The sequence below is a fragment of the Haemaphysalis longicornis genome, unplaced genomic scaffold (assembly GCF_048455015.1).
Source record: "Haemaphysalis longicornis isolate Haplotype H1 unplaced genomic scaffold, Haemaphysalis longicornis Haplotype H1 scaffold_9, whole genome shotgun sequence".
Lineage (NCBI taxonomy): Eukaryota > Metazoa > Arthropoda > Arachnida > Ixodida > Ixodidae > Haemaphysalis > Haemaphysalis longicornis.
Genome location: NW_027526460.1, coordinates 95,183,756 through 95,206,184, shown reverse-complemented (window position 1 = coordinate 95,206,184; position 22,429 = coordinate 95,183,756). Strand labels below are relative to the sequence as shown.

At 48.5% G+C, this 22,429-nt stretch overlaps 1 protein-coding gene across 1 annotated transcript in view; it reads left to right on the top strand.

Moving 5' to 3' along the window:
- The window catches only part of LOC144151348 (solute carrier organic anion transporter family member 74D-like), a 65,039-nt gene that overhangs the window by 38,286 nt on the left and 4,324 nt on the right, over positions 1–22,429 (top strand). Inside the window, exons 4-8 of the mRNA XM_077682364.1 lie at positions 1,731–1,895; positions 5,180–5,375; positions 8,122–8,266; positions 12,995–13,167; positions 18,981–19,051. Of these exons, the coding sequence (XP_077538490.1) occupies positions 1,731–1,895; positions 5,180–5,375; positions 8,122–8,266; positions 12,995–13,167; positions 18,981–19,051 (750 nt within the window). The remainder of the gene's footprint in view (positions 1–1,730; positions 1,896–5,179; positions 5,376–8,121; positions 8,267–12,994; positions 13,168–18,980; positions 19,052–22,429) is intronic.

The window sequence follows — 22,429 nt, the reverse complement described above, 5'->3', positions numbered from 1 at the left end:
CGGGCATGAGACAGACTTGGGCTTCAAAAATCGGGCTCGGGCTGGGTTCGGGCCTAAAAATCAGGCTTGTGCAGTGCTCTTAATTTTACGGAACGTAGACAGCCGTTTTATTGAGGCTGTTTCAAAACGCCACACTTAGGACCAAAGCGAGAAAACAAGGGTACGCTCCTGTAAGTGCGGCGTTACTTTGAATTCTTATTTATTTGTGGACTCCACGAGGAAGCGTAGTCTGTCTGTCTATAACGCCTGCGCCGCACAAGAAAGCGCCAAAAATAAAAGGCGCTGGGGCTTTCATATTTCCATACAAGGTTGCTTATATTGCCTCTTGAAAAGTGTATTCCGAATAATGCCTTTGTGTACAGTATAAGGACAAGTCTTTAAAGGGGCCCGCTGTGCATGGTTTTTTTTTGCGTGTTTAACAGAAGACTTTAGGGGCTTCATAGTTTAGTACAAGACCGCTATGTTGACCCTCAAAAAAATATCTTCCAAGCAGTGCACTTGTGTAAAGTAGTGAAACCAACTTTAAAGGGGCAATGTTATGGTAAAGGAACAGATGGTGTCTTTGGGTGTATTTAATGAAAGGCCGGCCAGCAATCATACTTTGGTATCAGGGGCGGTATTCTCGAGTTTTGTCCCTTTTGGCGAGCCCTGATTGGCTAAAAGCAAACAACCGGAAGTGACGTAACGCAAGCGCGGCAAACCTACTGCCAACCTTCTTCAATGCTGCCAACGTCCACTTCTTAACCGGAAGTACGTCACGATGAAAGGGACGCAAAAGGGACGTTTTCAAAAGGGACAGTTACGAGAATACCGCCCCACATTCCTTATATTCCCCCTAGAAAAATGTCTTCCCAGCGATGAATTAGGGTCTTGCATGTAGCACAAAAGCAGACTTTAATAGATAGAATAGATCGAAGAGATAGAACTAGGTTCATAGCACCCCCAGGAATATTCAATAAAAGGCCCACCAGAAATCATACGTTGATATCAGACTACTTATATGCCCTGAAGTAACTTTTTATCCGCAAAGAATTTGTGTATAATTGTGAAGACGACTTTGAAAGGCTCAGTATATGGCGTTGCAAAAGGATATGACGCCTGGAAAACTGTTAACGTAGCAAGGAATGTGTGCGAAGTTGTGAAGCTGACTTTAAATGCACTGGCTGTATAGCGGGGGTGCCGCTTATGCATTTATCCGCCAAATCCCAATTACGAGTTTCTGCAGTTTTTTTCCCTGTGCGTTTCAAGTCGCTCTCTAAACAACTCAAATCCGTTTTAGCCCGGCTCAGCGCCGCGTGCGACAAGACGCCGTGATGTGGCGCTATAAGCCTCATGTCACCCACCTTACATCACTCTACCGTACCTACAGTGGCTGTGTTAACGTGCATTGCCTGCGTAGAAGGCTTGTCGGCTGCCCTCCGCCTTTCCGGAAGTTTCACTTTTTCGTGAAAGTCTGATGTTGCCACGACCTCACAGAGGGACTTTAGCGGAGCGAGCAGTCGCGCTATTCGGACTGCGAGACACAGCAGACGACTTACTGGCATTGCACGCAAGTAAACAATCGCTTCACTTATCCGTTTATATAAGACACACTGACAATATCTGTGTGGCTCTAGTTGTGTGCGCATGAATACGGGGCCTTCAGGTGTCATCATACTCCTCATCATGTACTTCAAGATTTACTTTAAAAGGAGGACTAAATACTAACACTCATTGTCTTGTTTTTCCAGAGCTGAAAGAAGTGGTGAAGCGGTTGCTGGGAAACCCGCTGTTCCTGTGTCACGCAGCCGCGCTTGTGTTCACCGTGAACGGCCTGATGGGATTCCTGCTGGCCACGCCCAAATACATGGAGACGCAGTTCAGGAGATCCGCAGCCACGGCCAGCCTCTTCTCAGGCAAGCAGCCACAGCTGGTCTTGTTCGGTACAGGAAAATTAAAATACAGGCGCGCCAGCTTGATGCTACCGAACTGTGCAGTGTCTACAAACAAAAATCCGAGGTCGTGGTATATCTCCATTGTAGACAATTATTTTAAGCAGTGTGTGTGTGTGTGTGTGTGTGTGTGTGTGTGTGTGTGTGTGTGTGTGTGTGCGTGTGGGTGTGTGTGCGTGTGTGTGTGTGTGTGTGTGTGCGTGTGTGCGTGCTGCGTGTGTGTGTGTGTACGTGTGAGCGCGCGCGCGCGCGCGAGAGAGAGAGAGAGAGAGAGAGAGAGAGAGAGAGAGAGAGAGAGAGAGAGAGAGAGAGAGAGAGAGAGAGAGAGAGAGAGAGAGAGAGAGAGACTGATGCCCAGAGGAACATAGACTATAGACTATGACCATAAACTATAGACGATAGACTATGACCATTGACTATAGACCATAAACTAGGAACATAGAATTTAGTTTGGAGATCCATAATGGAAGCCCCGGCCTCAGCGCGATCTAACAGTGATTACTGGCCGGCTGTCGCTTCTTCTAGGAGGTCCTGGGGGGGGGGGATGGAACGCAATGAGTTGGCATTACTGGAACATGTGATGGAAGGGGGGGCGGTCCTGGTTGTAAGGGCACCGTGTGGTCTGCAAAAAAGACGAGTTGGCTAGTTCGGCAGCTGACGCCACACCAGCGATTGTTTCCCGATGAGTCAGGAACGGCGAAAGATGAAGACTAAGATGAACCTCAGAGAAGCGGACTTCCAAAGAAAGGGAAGAGGGAGGTTGAGCGACGGGCGAGCCATCCCCTGCAGCTTTGCGGCAAAGCACTCGAGCACGCTAATTTCTAGGGATGCCTGTATGACCATGGTGCCCATACAAGACGTACGTTGTGGTGGGTAGGTAGAAAAGAAGATGGTGAGAAGGTGAGCAGGGGAGAGATGGCGAGAATGGAGAGAATGGCAAGGTGGCTCGTGACATTGCGGCTCAGCAACGTTCGAGGGATGAAACGGAAAATAATTTGTCTCGCACCTAACACCCATCCGCTTAGCGAGTACAAGCCCTGACGTGACCCTGAGTCAAACCTGTGACCTGAATTGTTCTTTATGCTAATGGCGAGTTCCGGAAAACAGCGAAGATCCAACTGTTCCCGGGAACATTGGGAAAAGGCTGCGACGTAAGAGAAGAGAAAGGCTCCAAATACCGGAGAGTGGGAAGCTGGAAACAAAATGGTAATAGTAAAAAATTGAGGGCACCTCGTGGCGACACCGAAAGCACTCTCATGGTAAGAATTCGTCACCACCCTTGACAGCAGCTACTGGGGAGGGTGAGGGCAATGAATATGTGTGAAGAGGGGCCGTAGAAAAAAAATTCCCTCGCACTTCCCCGAGGGGGAGAGTGTGTAAGTGCGAATGCACGGTTGCACTTCCCCGAGGGGGAGAGTGTGTAAGTGCGAATGCACGGTTGCATTCGCACTTATGGGAACGCGATTCTCGCCCGGAGCCACGTGCAGGCTGTGAGACTGGTCGACCAACTTGAGCGCGGCGTCGGCCGCGTCCAAGTCGCTCCTCCGCTCGCTGCCGTCGTCGCTCACCACGAACACGCGCGGTCGCTTCGCTCCTTCTCCTCCTTCGTCCGATCTGCCCAGTTCGACTCGCCTCGGCCCGCAGTCGCCCTCCTCGTTGAAGAACATGGTCTTGGACACGGTGTTGAGGGCGATCGCCAGCTGCAGCGGGTCGTCCAAGTCGAAGTCGGCCGGGATGGTTTCGATGTCCCCGTCGTCGACGGCCGCAGCCACCGCCTCTTCTCCTTCTTCGTCGACTCGGTCGTCGTCCCCTTGGTCGAAGGTCTCGAGCTTACCCCAGTCGACGCGCACGCCTACGACGATTCAGGCGGACGATTCAGGCGGACGATTCAGGCTCGCTTAAGAAGTGCATTCGCACTTTAAAGGAAGCGTTTTACATAGTTATCTCAGCTTTGAAATTTCGTGTCAGTGCTCCTTTAAGCGGGTGCATTAGCCTTTCTCACGCCCGATTCCTGGTCAATCCCTCACGTGGGTATGTGCCATGAGGAGGCGCCCAACACCCGCAGTCACTGAGCGGAGAGAGGAGGAGGAGAGTAGCGCGCGCCCATCTCCCCCCGTTGCTAGGGAAGACGAGGAGGAAGATGAGGAGCGCGCGCACCCGCAGCTGTTGCTATGCGGACTACGGCGGCGGACGATTCAGGCTCGCTTAAGAAGTGCATTCGCACTTAAAAGGTAGAGAGACAGACAGTTCCTCCTGCATCTCAGCTACCAGAACTTGGGAGTGCCATGGCAGAAACTGTGCATTGAAAGGATTAACAAAACAATTAGAGGATATTGTGAGCAACGTCCGATAACGGCCCGACGGACAGTGAACTGACGTGAAATAGTGGCATCAAGCTGCGTAAAATTCTTACTCCATCGCCACAGGTTCATCGAGGTACGACCCCTACGGCCACATCTTTTATTTAGTAGCTCTTATTTCCCGGCTGTAGTATATATCTGGGCCACTTTTCTCTGCCTAGAGCCGCGGATTGCCGGAAATCTCAGACAAGGTATACCTGTCCGACTCAAGAAAGGTTATATGGGCGCAAATGGAGGGGTGGTTAAAAGTAAAGGATAGCAACAGAGGATGAGCAAGCACTGATGTAATTGGAACCGCGCGGTAAAGCTTCCTACTAGCCCTGAAACATACGAGAGGCATCGATGTTGGGTGAGTAATGCGGCAGAACTTGTATACGTTTGTTACCTCCACAGGATTTCTCTGAGCAGCTTGGAAACAGGATTTCATTTTAGGGGCTCGGGCTGGTGGCGTCTCCTGTCGTCGTCGTAATCGTCGTCTCATGTAGTCACGGTACTAGAACACCGGGAAACTCGTTTGCGTCTCGCACTAAAACGTAACGCGTACTAAAAAAAAAAAAACACCGGGTACACTCGTTTACGCCTCGCGCTAGAGAGCTTCGTGCTTTAAAGACAAGAGACTTTTACAGCAAAACTGTACACCTCTACTCCCCAACAGTTTCATCTCCGTTGGCCAAAACGCCAGGGCGCCTAGAATAAATACACTTATGCACTGCATGCTTCGCCCCTCCACAGGTTTCACTTTAGAGGAGATGGCCCGGGATTTCGTTTTTGTTACACCGACATGGCGGATGCGGTGAACGCTCACAAACATTCGCGCTTGAGATTGCGCGCTCCTTGTCCAAGCGGGCGCTGCGGTGCAGCAGGGAACCGACTCAGCGCTCCACGCAGGCTCGGCGTCCCTGGTGACCATGCTCCTCGCGGTGCTCTTCAGCGGCCCCGTGGTGCGGAGGCTCAAGCCGGGCGCCGCCATAGTGTCCGTCTACATCCTGGTCGTGGACGTGCTGCTCATCGCCTGCTTCGCCGCCTCCCTGCTGCTCGGCTGCGACCAGCTGCGCGTTTCCGGCACGGCCCTTCCCAACGGAGAGTAGGTGGATCTAGCGCCACTATAGATAAGACACAGAGTACCGTCACTGCGGCTCGCAAGCAACGGCGGCTGATGGCGATGGCGATTGCGGCTGTACCCTTTGCAGCGGGTCTCCGCGTCTCACACGGCCATCTTGGTGTTTATCAGTGTTGCCAGCTTGCCGCTTCTACGGCCTCACTGTTGACTTTGACGAGGTGATTTGTGAACAACGCTGCTGAAGACGCAGCAACACGGCATCATAGAGTTTCATATTAATATATACTAGAGGGAAATCTGGCGCCACTGTCTATAGGGGAGCCGCGCTTCGGCGAGCGTTCCGTCATGTACCGGGCAGGCACGTTCCACTTGTCCTTGGCATGGCTCATGAACAGGCTGAAAAGTTGCCTCTGGCTGCAAAACAGCATCAATATTGCTGTAGACGTTTATGTAATTTGCTTTGTTTTTGTAAAATTGAATCTCTAGAAAGATTTCTTTCTCGTGGATTACTTATAAGCTTCATGCAAGATGAGCTAGAAAACGATGTTCCACTTTTTGTTAATTTTGGCTTCAAGACAGCAAAAAAGCCATGTGGCTAACCAAGCCAAGTAGGCGAGGAACGTCGCTAGCTGCCATGGCGGCGCCCACGACGGCCCACGACGGCCCACGACTGCAGCGCCAGATTTCCCTCTAGTATATATTTGTATGAAACTCTATGCACGGCATCTTCGGACACACTTCTTCCGCTGAAATGCTGCGAAGCGCGTTATCTTCGATTCGCTTTCGAATGACGCCAGTCGCGCGCAGCCGCAGAGCAGGGAGGACGAGCTGAGACTACCACAGTTGACCGACAGAAGACGCATAAACAACAGAATGGCGGTGTCCATGAACCGTCGCAGTGTAAACAAATCTCACGTGATGCGAACTGACCAATGATAACGGCGGCGGCACGAAACAATAAAATAAAAGAGTGTCGCTACTCTGCAACCTTGTCTATATAGTGACACTAGATGGATCTTCTCGCACTGCCTGCACTGCACTGTTCGGTACTGCCTGAGAACTCCTGACGCGTTTTCTTACGACCCGAGAGGTCACCGCAGTACGTTCGAACCCAACGTGTTCATGCACGGCCCACGCTTGCTTACGAACCATATAAAATCGACTGGGCCACGGCAAACTCGGGTCTTCGTATGTACCCGAGTTTCACCCATACTCTGGGCCGGCTAACTACATAGGCTAAAAATAAATGTTAATGAAATTGTAAGGCGCCGTTCTTCGTGAAGGATGGGCCCGAGCTCGCCATCAGAGCAGTGCCGCTAGGGCATCGGAAGAGCCCGGTTGGAACGAGTTTCGCTCAAGTTCGGGTATACTCGGGCCTTCTGGAATAGCGCCCCCGTGCGCAAATGATCGCCAACTTTGGCGCAAGAAAGCGTGTAGTTGGTGGGACTGTAGTGAGCGAGCGGCATCGATATTATATGTTAATGAAAACTGCAAAACGCACGGCGAAGGTTGCGCCCACATTCTAGGGAAAGCGAGCTATTCACCGCCTTGGCTGGGTTCCTGTCTTGCTGTTCGAGGATGGGACAGGGCAACGCAGATATTTCCAGTAGCGCTCTGCGCATGCGCTACACTCGCTACCAGCAAACGATCCGCCATTATTGGGGGCAAAATGTAAACAAAACGACGCCATATTGGATTAACCTGTTGCAAACGCCGAGCCAGCTAAGTGCTGCTCCGTTTCCTGAGCCCTGAAAGCGGCCGACAGGTAGGCGCTACGGCTGCCATCGAAAAATTTCTCTGGCCCAGAAACCATGCGTGGCGCCTAAGACGGCTTCCTCAACTGCGCAGGGCAGGCAAAAAAAAAAAAAAAAAGGGGGCGTGTTCTTCTATAATCCCCCAACTGTTGTTCGGGCGGCCGCAGCAAGAGGGCTACGCTACTGGAAAAAAATCAATTTTTGACGCTGATTAATCTGATAATAGGATTTCAAGCAAACCAAGCAAGCTGCACCAACTTCTTCGAGTTATTAATTTCGTTGTAGCAGCAGTGACGTTCGGAAGGACAGTTTGAGTAATTACAGTTGTTGAATTCTTCGGCATATAACGCTGGAGTTTTGTTTTTAAAGAATTAAGATTGCAGGTAAAGTAGTGGGCGCACTAAAAGGAAGGAAGGGTCTTAAAACTACTTTAACACTGACACTTCTGTTCAGCCGCTTGATATCTCCTTGGTAATAGAGTGCTTGTAGCTTTCATATATTACAACCCGTAGCTAATTGTAGTAGCAGAAGTTATTTTGACATTGTGCACTGAAGATTAAACCACTAGACGTCTTCACAGTCATGCTTAATTTGAGCACATATTTGCAGAGAGTACAGTAGCGCTCCATATGACCTGCAGAGCGAATAGCTTTATAAAATGTTCATTAATTATTCGCGGCTGAAAATTAAGTACACCCTCTGTGCATTACATTGTATTACATCAAATCTTATCCTAACTTTTGTGACAACATTACATGCTTGAATGCTAATGAGCGTTCTAGATCACACTGAGTGAGAATATATGCATCTAACTCTCGGCGCGCATCCCATAATGCACTCCTCCTTTCCACACAAGAGTGTTTCCCGTATGCTCGTAGAGAAAGGGTGGCCACTCTGGGAAGGAGCGTCAACTGCGGTGCAGCAACTAATTTCCTTTCAGCCAGTCAAAGCCTATTAAAGTGTGTCATGCACCCGCCAGGCAGTAAGCGGAAAGCGTATTTTCGCACCTGCTGCAGGCTGAACCTGCTGAACGATTGCAACTCGCGGTGCGGCTGCACCACCGACATCTTCGAACCGGTGTGCGGACCCGACGAGGAGACGACCTACTTCTCGCCCTGCTTCGCCGGCTGCCACCACTTCAACACCACGAACGGCACGCAGGCAAGCGAAATGCGCAAACATCCATAGGCCTAGCTAGACCTTTTGCGTGCCCGTAACGACGCAAGTGCGCATGCGTGCAACACTACTGATCGTTTTGCGCACGCAAAGCTGGGCGCGCTTCAGCAGAGCTCACTCTCACGTTTGGGCAGAAGGCCGAGGACATTTCGTGACGTCATAGCCATCGCCGCTACGATCAGCCAAAACACCGGAGTGCGATTGCGCGTTCCTTGGACGGACGCTGCTGCACTGATCCGGCACGCTCGGCGCGATAACGTTGAGCTAGAACATCGAAGCAATTTAATCAAAGAACGATGGATGCTGCCCAATATTGAACGCTCTCTCTTAATAAAACGCGAACACTAAAACTGAACCAGGACAAGCAACAGTCAATGGCAGCTGGGATCATTCGTCATTGGAAGAGTCATCTGGGCACTTGTGGGCTAAAATATTTGTAGGACACCTATAAGTAAGCGCGAAAGCATTAGTATTCAATTGCCGAACGGGTGTTCCGGCATTATCCATGGGCACCGCCATAGCGCCCTCGGTTCCCTGGGAATTGCTGCGCCGCTGGTTGAGGCAGCGGAATGAGTGCGAAGCTCGGCGCGGGTTCTGTAGATATCACGTTTCCTGCAGCACAATCATCGCCATTTTTTCCCCTTTGCGTCTGTTTCTTCTTCTCTCTGTTGTTCTGACTGAGCTAGGGACCCTTGGCCAATCACCCGTGTTAGGCCTTTATGTCGGCGTAACGTTAGGTACGCGTAACGTCGAGTGTTACCATGTGGTAATCAATGTCTCAATGTCAATAAAGCCGCGGGAACCGGTTGATGGCGTTCAAAGCGTAGGGTTAGGCCTAACTGCAGGCCGCCATATACCCGCGTTCCCCGCGCCGAGCAAAGGCGAGATTCAGCGGAAACTTACTTGGCCCAAGACCCCTTTTGTAATTAGCTTGTTCAAATATTCACATCTTACTCCCCGAGGTTTCCTTGGTTCCTCTCAGCCTGTGGAGCAGTCCCAGCCCATCCGCACCCCACGCGAACAAGTTCGCCAGCACCCGTCATGCCCAATCAGCTCTTTTGGCGACGTTCGAGTCGCGTGTACGACGGGAGAGTCCAAGAAGGCTTAGGCGTGACGGGTTCACTGATTTTGGCATGCTCCCGCTGTCCATCGCATACCCTCGTACCCATTGTTAAGTGAGGAATATACCACAGAGAGAGAGAGAGAGAGAGAGAGAGAGAGAGAGAGAGAGAGAAAGAGAGAGATATATATATATATATATATATATATATATATATATATATATATATATATATATATATATATATATAGAGAGAGAGAGAGAGAGGAGAGAGAGAGAGAGAGAGAGAGAGAGAGAGAGAGAGAGAGAGAGGATACGCCTTCAACCGTCAGAACCGAACTGGAGAGATGCCGCGACAACATTTGGCCTCGGTCAACGGCCCAACGCAAAGAAAACTCATTACCGCTGTTATGAATCGACTGCGTGTGTGTACGTGCGTCTGCGCATGTGTGTGCGCGCACAACCCGAGGCGTCGTTGTACTTTCCCACGGAGGCTTAGTGACCTGCGGCGAAGGCCCCATACAAAAATAAGAACCCTGAGCTTCCTTACAGTTTAGTCTAGTAACCTAACCCGCGGAGCGGCTATGATGTGATTGTGAGGTTTAACGCACCGGCGCAACGCAGGCGATGAGGCGCGCCGTAGTGGAGGGCTTCAGATAAATTTTGACAACCTTGGGAATCTGGAACGCGCGCAGAAATCTCGTACACACGGGTGCTCGTTGCTTTTCGCCTCCATCAGAAAAATGGCCGCCGCGGCGGGAATCGAACCCACGACATCGCGCTCAGCAGCGCGACGCCTTAGCCACTGAGCCACCGCGGCGGGTGCGGAACGGCCTAAGCACCCTCTTGCACATGAGCGAGTCGACGCGGGGCTGTTCGCGGTGTCTCTCCCCCCCTCCCCCCCATACTCCACCCCAACGTTACTTTGTCCCAACCTGCGAGCCAGGCAGTGCGTGTGTTTGGTCTCGGCGAGGGATGTTACTCTGTCCGTTCGAGTTGCCATGCTTTCGGTACGCCAGTGCGCGACTGGATCTTCGTTTCTCTCTACTCGCCACGTATTCATCAAAATAGAGGAAACTCTCCTGCAAACCACTCGCCAGTCACTCTAATAAAATTGGACGGGTCGTTGTCTGATTATTGATCAACACCTTTACGTGCGAAGCGATTCAGATTAAGGACGTGAAGGACAGGGACAGGCGCTACGTCCTACGTCCTTGTCGTTCACGTGCCTCGTCTGACATTTTTTTTGCGCGCTTAAAGGTGTTGATTATGGAGCGCATACAAGCTCGAACCTACACGTTGTTAAGGGGTCGTTCTTGTGCGCCTTCATCCTGTAACGCCACCCTTCTCTTAAAGACGCCGGGTTTTCGAGTCATCGAGCCAACTAATGGTTTCTAATTAAAACCTACCATTAGTTAAGACAAATAAATTATCCAAAAATGCCCAAGGTCTTGTGAAAGTTACAAGAAATGGGAGATGGGAACATCTACTTGGGTGCAGCCAAAGGGCGCGGAATATCAGTTCGTATGCTTCTGCTTCGAGGAAGCGCGCTGGAATTTAGAATACCTTGGCTGAGTGGGGAAAATGCTTATATTTTCTAAGATCTGGTGTGAACGCGTGTTCTGGCATCCAGGCCGGAACGGGGCCGAGAACGCGTGGGTGTCTCCGATGAAGATTAGGCGGACAGGCGAGATAAACACACTTTATGATGGTAATTGGCCGTCAAGATAGGAAACAAAAACATGCAACGTTGATAATTTTATGGCCTAGAAGGGGAGCCTAATAAGAGCTTATGACGATATGATATGAGCGATAAGGTTGGAGTTCATGGCGGCAGGCTGGTCACGCTAGATCATTCAGGGTTCACCAGCAGTGCATACGCACAAGACCCCGCGGTGAGGTGCCACACCCGTTCACTACATAGGAAACTGTCACCAGTAGCGACTAATAAATAAATAAATAAATAAATAAATAAATAAATAAATAAATAAATAAATAAATAAATAAATAAATAAATAAATAAATAAATAAATAAATAAATAAATAAATAAATAAATAAATAAATAAATAAATAAATAAATAAATAAATAAATAAATAAATAAATAAATAAATAAATAAATAAATAAATAAATAAATAAATAAATAAATAAATAAATAAATAAATAAATAAATAAATAAATAAATAAATAAATAAATAAATAAATAAATAAATAAATAAATAAATAAATAAATAAATAAATAAATAAATAAATAAATAAATAAATAAATAAATAAATAAATAAATAAATAAATAAATAAATAAATAAATAAATAAATAAATAAATAAATAAATAAATAAATAAATAAATAAATAAATAAATAAATAAATAAATAAATAAATAAATAAATAAATAAATAAATAAATAAATAAATAAATAAATAAATAAATAAATAAATAAATAAATAAATAAATAAATAAATAAATAAATAAATAAATAAATAAATAAATAAATAAATAAATAAATAAATAAATAAATAAATAAATAAATAAATAAATAAATAAATAAATAAATAAATAAATAAATAAATAAATAAATAAATAAATAAATAAATAAATAAATAAATAAATAAATAAATAAATAAATAAATAAATAAATAAATAAATAAATAAATAAATAAATAAATAAATAAATAAATAAATAAATAAATAAATAAATAAATAAATAAATAAATAAATAAATAAATAAATAAATAAATAAATAAATAAATAAATAAATAAATAAATAAATAAATGAATGAATGAATGAATGAATGAAACTTTATTGACACAAGGATGGCGACTCGTCCTATGTGAGGGCGGGTGGGGAGGGTGGTGTCAGTTGGGGAAAACTTTACATTCAGAGATGACCGCCAGTAGCGAGAGCGAAGTCAGACAAGGAGGCAAACATCTAATAAATAAATAAATAAATAAATAAATAAATAAATAAATAAATAAATAAATAAATAAATAAATAAATAAATAAATAAATAACACTCGGGACACTCCAGTCTGCTTACGCGCTTTGAATTTGAGAACATTGGGCTTTTCCCTGGTGAGTTATGCCACGATGATCGTATATAATCGTATAACGACCTGCACTTCCACAGTAATGCAGATTTTTCGAAAGTTCCACCCATAATCGCGACATTAGCGTAAATGACATAAATGGTAAAGAAATTTTGAAAAACTAAAAAAATAAGAAAAATATAAAAGAAATTACGGAAAATGGCAAACCGTGTAACGTCCTGCATTTCCACAATAATGTAGATTTCGTGAAGGTTCCACCTGTAGTCATTATGATAGCGTAAATGGAGATAATTGGTCGAACGAAATTTTCAAAAAATAGCATATAACAAAAAAATATGAAAAAATACGGAAAATGGCAAACCGCATTACCTGCATTTCAACAAAAATGCAGATTTCGCGAACGTTCCACTTCGAATCGTTATAATAGCGTAAATGGAGATAATTGTTCGCACAGGGTTTAGAAAAACCAAAAAAATTTGGCTGGAGAAAAGTCACACTCAAGACACGCGTCATAAGAATGATACGCATTAGTAGGTAATTTCTGAATTTCTGCATATTTGTTTTTTTCTGTGAAATCACCTCCGCTAAATTCGAGCGTATTTGCAGCTTCTGGACTGCCAGTGCCTGCTGAACCCCGACGGAGAGAGCTACACATCGGAGGCGAGCGCAGGGTACTGCTTCAGCGAGTGCAGCATGTTCGTACCGTTCGTGGCCGTTCTTGGCTTGGCCCGAATGGTGTTCGCAACTTCCAAGGCTGGCAGCGCCCTCATCGGCATCAGGTTTGCCGCCATTTGCTGCTATTGTAGGTTTGGTTGGAACAGCCTATTCAGGTACAGGGGCCGTCACAAGTAAATTGCAACACGGTCTCGTAAATTTACAGGAATTTCTTCTTCCGGAAACTGCCTTGCTGCATTGGTGCGCGTTTAGAGGAGTCCTCCCTAATAGAAAAAAAACCTTCCTGCAAACCGATAATGGTTGTCGTGTTGGCAGTAAGACAAATATTTTGTGATATTCCCAAACCCTTGTTCCGATTACTTATGATGGCACCTGTGTACGATGCTGAGGAAGGAAATGCTAGAATTCCCTATGTCCCCGCCCATGCACGCGTATATTTCACATTAAAGGGTCATGGAGAGAAAATACAATTTTAATTTAAAAAAAAGCAACGTTTTTTTAACAAAAGAAGACGCAACAAGTATTGAAAAAGTTTCAAATTTCGCGCTATACAGTGACGTGTTATGGGCACAGGTGACCTTATACGCCTCGAGCGCGGCCTGTAGGGGCGCCACTGAAATCCCTCTAGCGGCCCGTTCCGAAAGCAGCCGCGGGAGTCCGCGTCCTGCTCCCCACTGTCGCCGCTGCTTTTGCGGCACGTTCACGACCGAGATTTACCGTTTGCGGGCGTTGGAAATTCATGTTTATGTGGAGCAGCCACTCTGTTCGAAAATGGGGTGTGTGTACAAGTGTAATGTTTCTGACACGATCTTAGTGTGGTATATGCGGTCTGTATAAGCGCCAGGTGTGTGTCACAGGCCAGCGTTGCGGAACCGGCGTATGATGGAGCCGATTGTAGTTACACTGCCCTGAATTTACTAGCAGTGTCCGTAACCACCGGTTCCTCAGATGTTCATGCTACGGCTATACACTACGATGTAAATCAGTTTTGTGCGCTTACATAATCAGAGGAGCACTCATACCTGACAGCACGCCAGTTACGTTTGCCAATTTTATCCTCTGATATTGATCACCACCATTTACAAGCCAGTCTGCGTTGATTCCGGGAATATTCAACAAAAGTACTATGGGCAATGCATAATTATACTAGGTGATCAGCACAGGACAGAGTCGTCTTGTCGTGAGGTGAGCGCCCGCACACATTCATCTGCTACATATATCCTCTGCGAGCAGCGCGGAGACGGGTTTAGAATACAATCCGCGTCCACGACTAAATGCTTCTTCGAAATATCGTCCTATGGCACAGGGAGCCTGTAGAATAAAGCAGAAACTGAAATCAGAGGTCCTTATCCCATGCCACACTCTTCTAACGACCCCTTTTATCGCCTGTTGATCAACCTACCCTGCATACTTCCAAAAATGCGTCCGCCGTACGATCAGCTGTTCGTTGAAGTCGAAAAACAAAAGGACGGTGAACGCGAGATTTGTGTGTGTGATTACTAATACGTTCATTACTTGATTCCACTCCGCATTTGTACACAGCATCCCCCTCCCCTCCCCCCGCCGATGTCTCGCGAAATAGCAGGGCATTTTGCGTATAGTTGGTCTGGTGAACCCTACCTGGCTTAGGCTTCGACGAACGTCATTAGCATGTCAGAAGCTGCACTTTTTTTTTTCATTTCTGTTAGAGCTATTATGTTTCTTCCGCATTCTCACAGCATTTATTTTTCGTGGTTTCATTATCTTGCCTTGGTTCTTGCTATAAGGCGTGTGTGAGAAAATATTTAACGACGTACAGGCTTGGAATATGCTTAACATTTTCGCATGGCTTATATTATTATAAACGGCATAAATTATTGTCCGGGATTGGGTAATCGCATACACGAAACGTATTTTTCTGCGAAGTGTATATTCGAAACGAAGCCACATTCGTTGTCCACGCTGCAAAATGGAGCTAACCTCTCACTGTGCCAGTATCAGGTCTAAACGAGGCGACAGTAGAATTAATTTGTGCTTCACGTATTTGGAGGTGAGAGTGGTGATATGCTGCTGCCGTCGCCGACGCCCGGAAGAGCGGCGACGAAGTGCGCAGAACCCTGTCCCCGGGTAGCTCTTGCAGGCGATCGCGTACTCAACGAAGACGCAGCTGCTTTTTAAGTGACCTAAACGTACTCTTTGCTTATAGACGTTACCATAACAAGTTTTTTTAGGGCGCGGAAAGGCGAAAAGAAGAAAAACAGAACCAAAACACTGCACGAGCCCCTATCAGCCACGCAGCGCAAATCCCGTCAACGCCGCTGAGAAGCGGCGGCAGGCGGCGCAGCGATCGCGAAGCTCGAGGCGTATATGGGCCAGCACTAAAACATAATTTCCAGTTGGGTTAACTGTGTGTTAGCATTGAAGTGATGATGCGATAAAACGGAACTAGAGGCCGCAGCTCAATCGTCCTGTCATGTGTCTTAGCAATGGGTTACTTCGGCAACCGCCAATCGCAGAAGCAAGATTTTGTGACGTCACAGAGATGTTTCCGAAAAGTGGGTAGGGAGTCGTCACTGCCATAGAGTTTCATTTCATACAAGTAACTAGAGGGGAAACTGGCGCTAGTGTCAACGCGAACATGGCAGCGGCGCTTACGCTTCAATGGGTATGATGGGTAGTTTTGGAACCGGATTGCGTAGGATCAAAACGGGCTTATGGCTGCGCAAATTGTGTTTTCTGACAAAAAAGCTCTTATTGTCCGGTTCTCCGTTTACAAATTACACGGCGAACAAAAAAGTTAGGGACAAAAAACCGGTTTTGTACGAAATAAAACGGTGCGTTTAAATAAAATTATACGCGGAGTTGAGAAGGTTTGTGGAGCAGGTTTGCCATTTTCCGCCAACTACAGCAGGACGCGGACTTTTTTAAAAACTACTTGTAAAAGTTTCGGCGCTGGTGGTTTGTAATAGTAAGAGAAGTTTTGTGCTCATAAGAAAAAAGAAGCCGATTACCTTTGGAGAAGTTATTCTTGCGTGAATTAGTGACATCCATCAAGCTGCGTTCCTATCAGCCGCGGGTGCTGCTGGTCTACGCCGTAGGAGCCGGCGTTCGCACGAAAGGTGTGGCTGTTCCAAGCGATTCACAACCGTCGTCAGCTTTGACAATACATTGCTCTGCCCAATGAGCAGCGCCGCAACTCCTAATTAGCAGACAACTTCGCCGCACAGAGCGTCGTCATTTGTATTTTCATGCTCGCTGTGCGGCAATGCATTAATAACCCACCCAATTCGCAACTCCGGTTGTAAAACATTCCACTCAGGGCGGCGTCAGTGCACGCGAGGCATGCAGTTCAAGGAGAAACGTATTTCTGATCACTCCTCCCAACACCCGCCTAAGCAAATGCGTTCATGCAAATCCAAAACGAAAACGAAACTGCCTGCAATCCATAGCAAGTTCCACGAGCCATCAAGCGCCAATCCGAATCCACAATTACCCATCACGCCCATCGAGGCGTACGATCGCAGCGCCAGTTTCCCCTCTAGTTATATTGTAAGAAACTCTATGGTCACTGCCTCCCGTTTTCTTTAATATCTCCATTATTTGGAGTTTGCAATAAAATTGGCACCATTGTCATCGGGACAAGTAGTCTTAATAATTTTGATTGATTTAATTGATTGTAGGGTTTAACGCGCCGACGCAACGCAGGCGATGAGGCGCGCCGTAGTGGAGGGCTCCGGAATAATTTTGACCACCTGGGGATCTTTAACGTGCGCCGAAATGTCGTACACACGGGCGTTCTTGCTTTTCGCCTCCACCAGAAAAGCGGCCGCCGCGGCCGGGAATCGAACCCGCGGCCTCATGCTCAGCAGCGCAACGCCTTAGCCACTGAGCTACCGCGGCGGGTTCTTTATAACTTTGGAGCTTTTATTTTGTTTCCATAAACCCTTTAGGGATCGACCGAGAACGCCCCCATCGCTAGCTTCTTGTTAGGTCCATCGTGATGACAGAGAATTGGCCATTTCTGAGAAGTCACGTTAATGGCTGGGAGAGCGCAGCGCAGGGCTGTAAGCCCGAATGCAGTTGTTGATCTTACGCTGGCCATATTGAATCGACGTGCTGTTCTGGTCGTCCCTCACGAATAAACACAGCGCTGGCCGATCTCGCGGCCATCACCGGAACATCAGAATAAATGTGCTTACAGCGGTCGCTGTATTGTTTATATATTATAGAAATTGATGTTAGCTTTTTGAATAATTGGTGATTACAAGTCTCTTTTCCTCTTTATTTACGAGACTGTGACGATAATCCGCGGTTTTTCCAGGCAACGAGATGGGGATGAAGGTCCCATTGCTGGTGTGTACTGTGATGGAGATTAGAACTGCGCTTAGCGATCATTTAAAAAAAAATTGGGCCAATCTCCCCGCGAGGGGGACTCGAGTAAATGCGTCGCATAGGGGGTGGGTGTATTGCGTTAACGTTTAGTGTTTGGGGAGTTGGTGGTAGTGAATGCGTTGTATCAGCAGCTTCTTGGCGTAGTTTGAATGAGTCAAGGATATAAGGCGCGTTCGTAGCCTCCCATTCTGTGTCGGCTTTGTGGCGCAGTGGGTAGAGCATCATGTACATTGCGTTCCGCCCGCACGGTCGAGGGATCGAAACCAGGCGCCGGATAGTATTTTTTTTTATATAGTGTAGGGGGAGGGGTGCGGACTACGACTACGGACGTCAACGCGGGTGACATCGTGAGTTACTGAAATGCTCTGCATTTAAAAGAATGAGCGTGCGAAGTGTGCCTTGAGACTGGCGAGAATGCACTAATAACCCGGAAATGCTACACTTGTGAATAGTTTGGCGAACAATGCCTGGATATACCAAGGACAGACACATTAGAAGTTGTGCTGTGCAAGGCTGGGCGTTTCCGACATTTGGAATGCTGAAGGGAATGTCTTTTTGGGGGGATTAGTACACAAATTTATCAGTTTAAGACGTGTATTCGTCAAGGTTGTCCCGCGCTGGCCTTAGCACAATCTTCATGCATTGAACATTGATACCTCTGTGAAACTTTAACCACGCTTTAGCAGGTTATTTTTTGCAAATCATAAATAATGCACACTTCCCGACGAGCGTACTGAACACTTGTTAGCACGAGGGAGGCGGGGGAACCGTGTGCATTTTTCTTTAATGGCTGACCGAAATCTGAACGCGCGCTTGCGTTGCAAGGAGGAGCCGATACTCTCCCACTCTACTTCAAGGGGCGGATGATGGTGATATTTAACAGATAGTATAGGGTGGCAAATGGTCCACAGAAAAAGAAATACTGAGAGAGATAAAGAGAGCGAGAATGAACATTTAGTAGAGCCGGTGGTGGTTGAGCCGTCACTCGTGGGTTCGCCTCAGAGCAGGTATACCCTTGGGCCTAGGCTGCAGCCCTGGAACGGGTGACCAGGAGGATCGGGTCAGCGTTACGGGAGCTGGTCAGCAGGCCCTCCCACTGCTCTGGGGAAGGTCTGGGGTTGGGGGTAAGCGATGGGGTGTTTTGATAGGCCCACACTATGTGGTAGGTAGCATTAAGAGAGGGGCAGAAGGGACAGGTGAGGGTGTATTGGGTACAAAAGTGTCGCGAACTGGGCCAGTTGGTACAGATTCGTAGTGGTGAAACAGCGCGCAAAAAAAAAAAAAAAAAAACCAGGACAGAAGGAAGAGGACTCGTGTTGTTCTCCTCGTGTTGTTGTCCTCTTCCTTCTGTCCTGTTTTTTTTTTTTTTTTTTTTTGCGCGCTGTTTCACCACTGTGAGTGTATTGGGTAAAGGAGATAGCGTGGAGGATGGGTGCATTGTAATAGGTGTTTGTTTGTAATCGACGCCAGGTGATTGCTTCCTGCTTGATTAGTTGAGTGAGATTAGAAAGAGGAAAAAATCAAACTTGGCATTCCTTTTTTCCAGACCCAGCTGTATTCACCCGAGGGAGGACAAAATCGCCATCGCTGTACTGCTCACTCTCGGCTCCATATTCGGTATGTTTATTTGTATTAGTACACACAATCCCGTATGGTGGGGGCGGGGGAAGGCCGTCCAGAAAGTTTAGGATTGTTTAGCTTTATGGCCTGGCTGATTTATATCTCCAATTGCTGTGCACATCGCCGTGCTTTAATTGTTACAAGAAAAAATAAATAAAACGCGCAATGACACTTGTTTTATTTGTGCTTCTTGCATGGTATTCTCTGCAGTGATAAATACAGGACACCTTTCTGTGTTGGAGGGCAACAATCTCGGTAGCACTAAATTGATTTATGAAGGTAATTTTCATTTTAGTTTACGCAATCGAGCCGTGCCGTGACTGAATCGCCGCCGCTCCAACTCAACACCGCCTTTGTTGGGCATGTGGAGTAGGGGGCGACAAAGGTATATGCCCAGAGTATGGAAAAGAAGGCGTTTATTTGTGCCAACCCCTTCGGTTACATTTCATACATCCCCGTAGGTGGAAGGGGGCGATCTGGCGCCACGCGCAAGGGTGGCGCCACGCGCTGAACCAGTGGGCTCGGCAGTAAGGGCAAAATCTTGGTCGCTGGCCGATGAGCCCGCAGTAGAAAGACACTGTCCGTCCGTTCCCCGGCACGTACCGCACGGCGTGATCGTCGAGTGTCAGGTACGGCCCATATGTGAGCGAAGGGACTAAGGATCAACCTGAGGCACGGGCCGGCAGCCGGGAGGGCTTGCGGGCTTAGAACCGGTGCAAAAGAGCGGCCACCTGGCACTGAAGGAAATGGTTATTCGTTACGCACCTTCGCTTGCGCAGGGCGTGCGCCCCGCGTCCCGGCGAAAGGGAGTTCGGGCACCGAGTCAAACTCACCAATGAGGTGAGGTAGGGGCGCAGCTACCATCGAGTTGACAGTGTTTTATCGCGCAACGGCCGCTGGTGCCTTCACCTTGCCAGGAATTTGAAACCTTTCGCTCGGCCCAACGCAGTGGCGAGCTGGCCCTTCGGGAAGAGAGGGGGGGGGGGGGGGGGGGGGAAGCGGCGCGCTGCGCGGCATCAAACGAGCTCTCGCGCAATTGCTCGTACGCCAGGATCTCCACACTCCCCTCTCCTTATATGCCCCCTACGGTCTGAAAAGAGTTGACCGGCCCTCGCCCATGCATGCATAAGACGGCAGAGTGGATAGAAATCCACGCAAGGGATCAGTCTCAGTCCCCAGCCCATACAAAGAATCTACAAACTACACTAATGACACTACCCCCTCCAGCACAAATGATGCATACAAAAAAAAAAAAAAAACTAAGCACGGCACTGAAATATCTATTACGTAGTGGCTGGTAAAACATGCAGGCACAAAAATAAAACATCGAAATACAGTGAATATAATGAAGAATGTTTAATGGAACCGACACTGAAATATACATTACACAGTAATCGGTAAGACATGCATACACAAAAATATGACTGATAAAATACACCACGATTACGCTGAACGCGACACTATAATAGCGGTTACACTAGTAATGCGTTAAGCATAAAGAAACAAGAAAAAAACCCATGAAATTATGGACATACGAAGCGTTTACAATGAGCGCGGGCTATGCAAAAGATACTAAATATGATTACACACAAACAAAAAAAGCACCAAACGTGGCTAACCGCCAATAAAAGTAAACACAATAAACACAAATACATTGTACATACAGTTATCGGCTCCTCACCCCCGCACGGGATAAAGTCCGCGGCGGTTGTGATGGAAAGTCCTCACTAATGTTGGGTGGCTGCTCCGCTAGCTTACCACGACGCGGTGGTGGTGGTGGTGGTCGCCGCTTCGCCACTACACCGGCACTACACAAGCGGCGCATGCGGCTCCACCCCCATCGGCTGCTCCGGGGTGTCAAGTAGTGGCCCGATTAGCCACAGCACAGGTGACGCCTGGGGTGCCGGCGACTGCGCTGTGGGCCAACGTTACTAGTAACGTTGCTGTGGGCGGTAGCGCGGTTGGCAACGAGACAGGCGACGGGGAGTGCCTGGTGCGGGGCCGGGGGGGAGGGGGGGGGGGGTTGCGAGATGGCCCGTGGCGGCGACGATGACGCTGGAGCCGCCACCGATGCCAGCATCGCGGCGAAGGCAGAGTTCTGTGCACATCACTGCCTGCACAGCTCCAGCAGCCGGGAGTCCTACATGTGGCTCAGCTTCCGTCCCCCCCGTCCACGACCCCTGACCGCAGCAGCCTTCTCCTTCAGTTTCTATGTGTGGACTCTGCCGCTGTAATGATGCTCGTAGTATACGGGTATGCGACAGAGCGCGCACATGGTCGCTCCGCCCTAGGGTGCCTCGATGCGCGCCCTACTCCGCCCGGCAGAGCAAAGTCTGTTCCCGTCACCCCCTCCTCCTGCTCCGCCACCGTGCAGCCCGCTAACGGCTGCGGCACTCGGTCGTGCGGCAGCCCGCGGAGGACCTGCCTCTGCTCCCACCACTTGCGAACACCAACATAACACGCCGGCTCCCGCCCGGCGCGCGGGCAAGTCCACGTGGCCACGTTCCTCTTCTCGGCGGTGTGCGCCGCCGGAGCCGATGGCGCGAGCAGCTCCCGGCGTTCGGAAGGCCCGTTCCCAGACTATGGTGTCCAGACACCATACCCAGACGGCTCGCCGTTCTCGCCGGGCCCGCGAACCTCGCCAGGAACCAGCGCCGCCATCCAGCCGCCGCGGCACCCGCGCCACCGCCTGCGCGGACCGTGGCCCGCAGGTTGTCGCCTCCTCCCGGCATCCAACTTCTTCCCGTGATGGGCCATGGTGACGGCAGTCGATCGAGCTTACACACCGTCGTCCGAAGCTACCGCGCGCCGAGTGAGAGCCACCAGCGGAAACACAACCGAAAAGAGCGGGAACCGAGTTTCGTACCGCCTCTCCCTTTTCCACTCCACGCCGTAGAAGCAGAAACACGCTACCCGTTGCACAGCACAAGACGAAAAAGTTCGGCACCACCAAAGCCAAATTCCATCCCCCAACGCGCAATGGGCTCCACTCGTAGCGTCCCCCAGGCCAGTGTTTTCCAGGAAGAGCCCCGCTCATCTTGACACTGAATATACGGTCCCCCAAAGTCTGGCCCGCTCTCACAACTTCGCACAGTTCGCGCAACGGCCTCCAATGCGCACTGCTCGACTGAACAGCGGGGCCGCGGACGGCCGAAATCCGACACTTTCAAAAAAAAAAAAAAAAGCCCATTACTTCTCGAACCCCACGCGCGAAGAGCAGGGGGAAGTCCTCGAAGACGCTCCCTTCTAGAGACCGAGCTGTCACTTTCCCACCCTCGCTCTCCAGCCAACACCGTACGCCTCCGAAAGAGCGACTTCAAAAGAAAGCTAGCCCTTCTCGCTACTTAGAAGTAAGTAAAAGGAACCATAGGACAT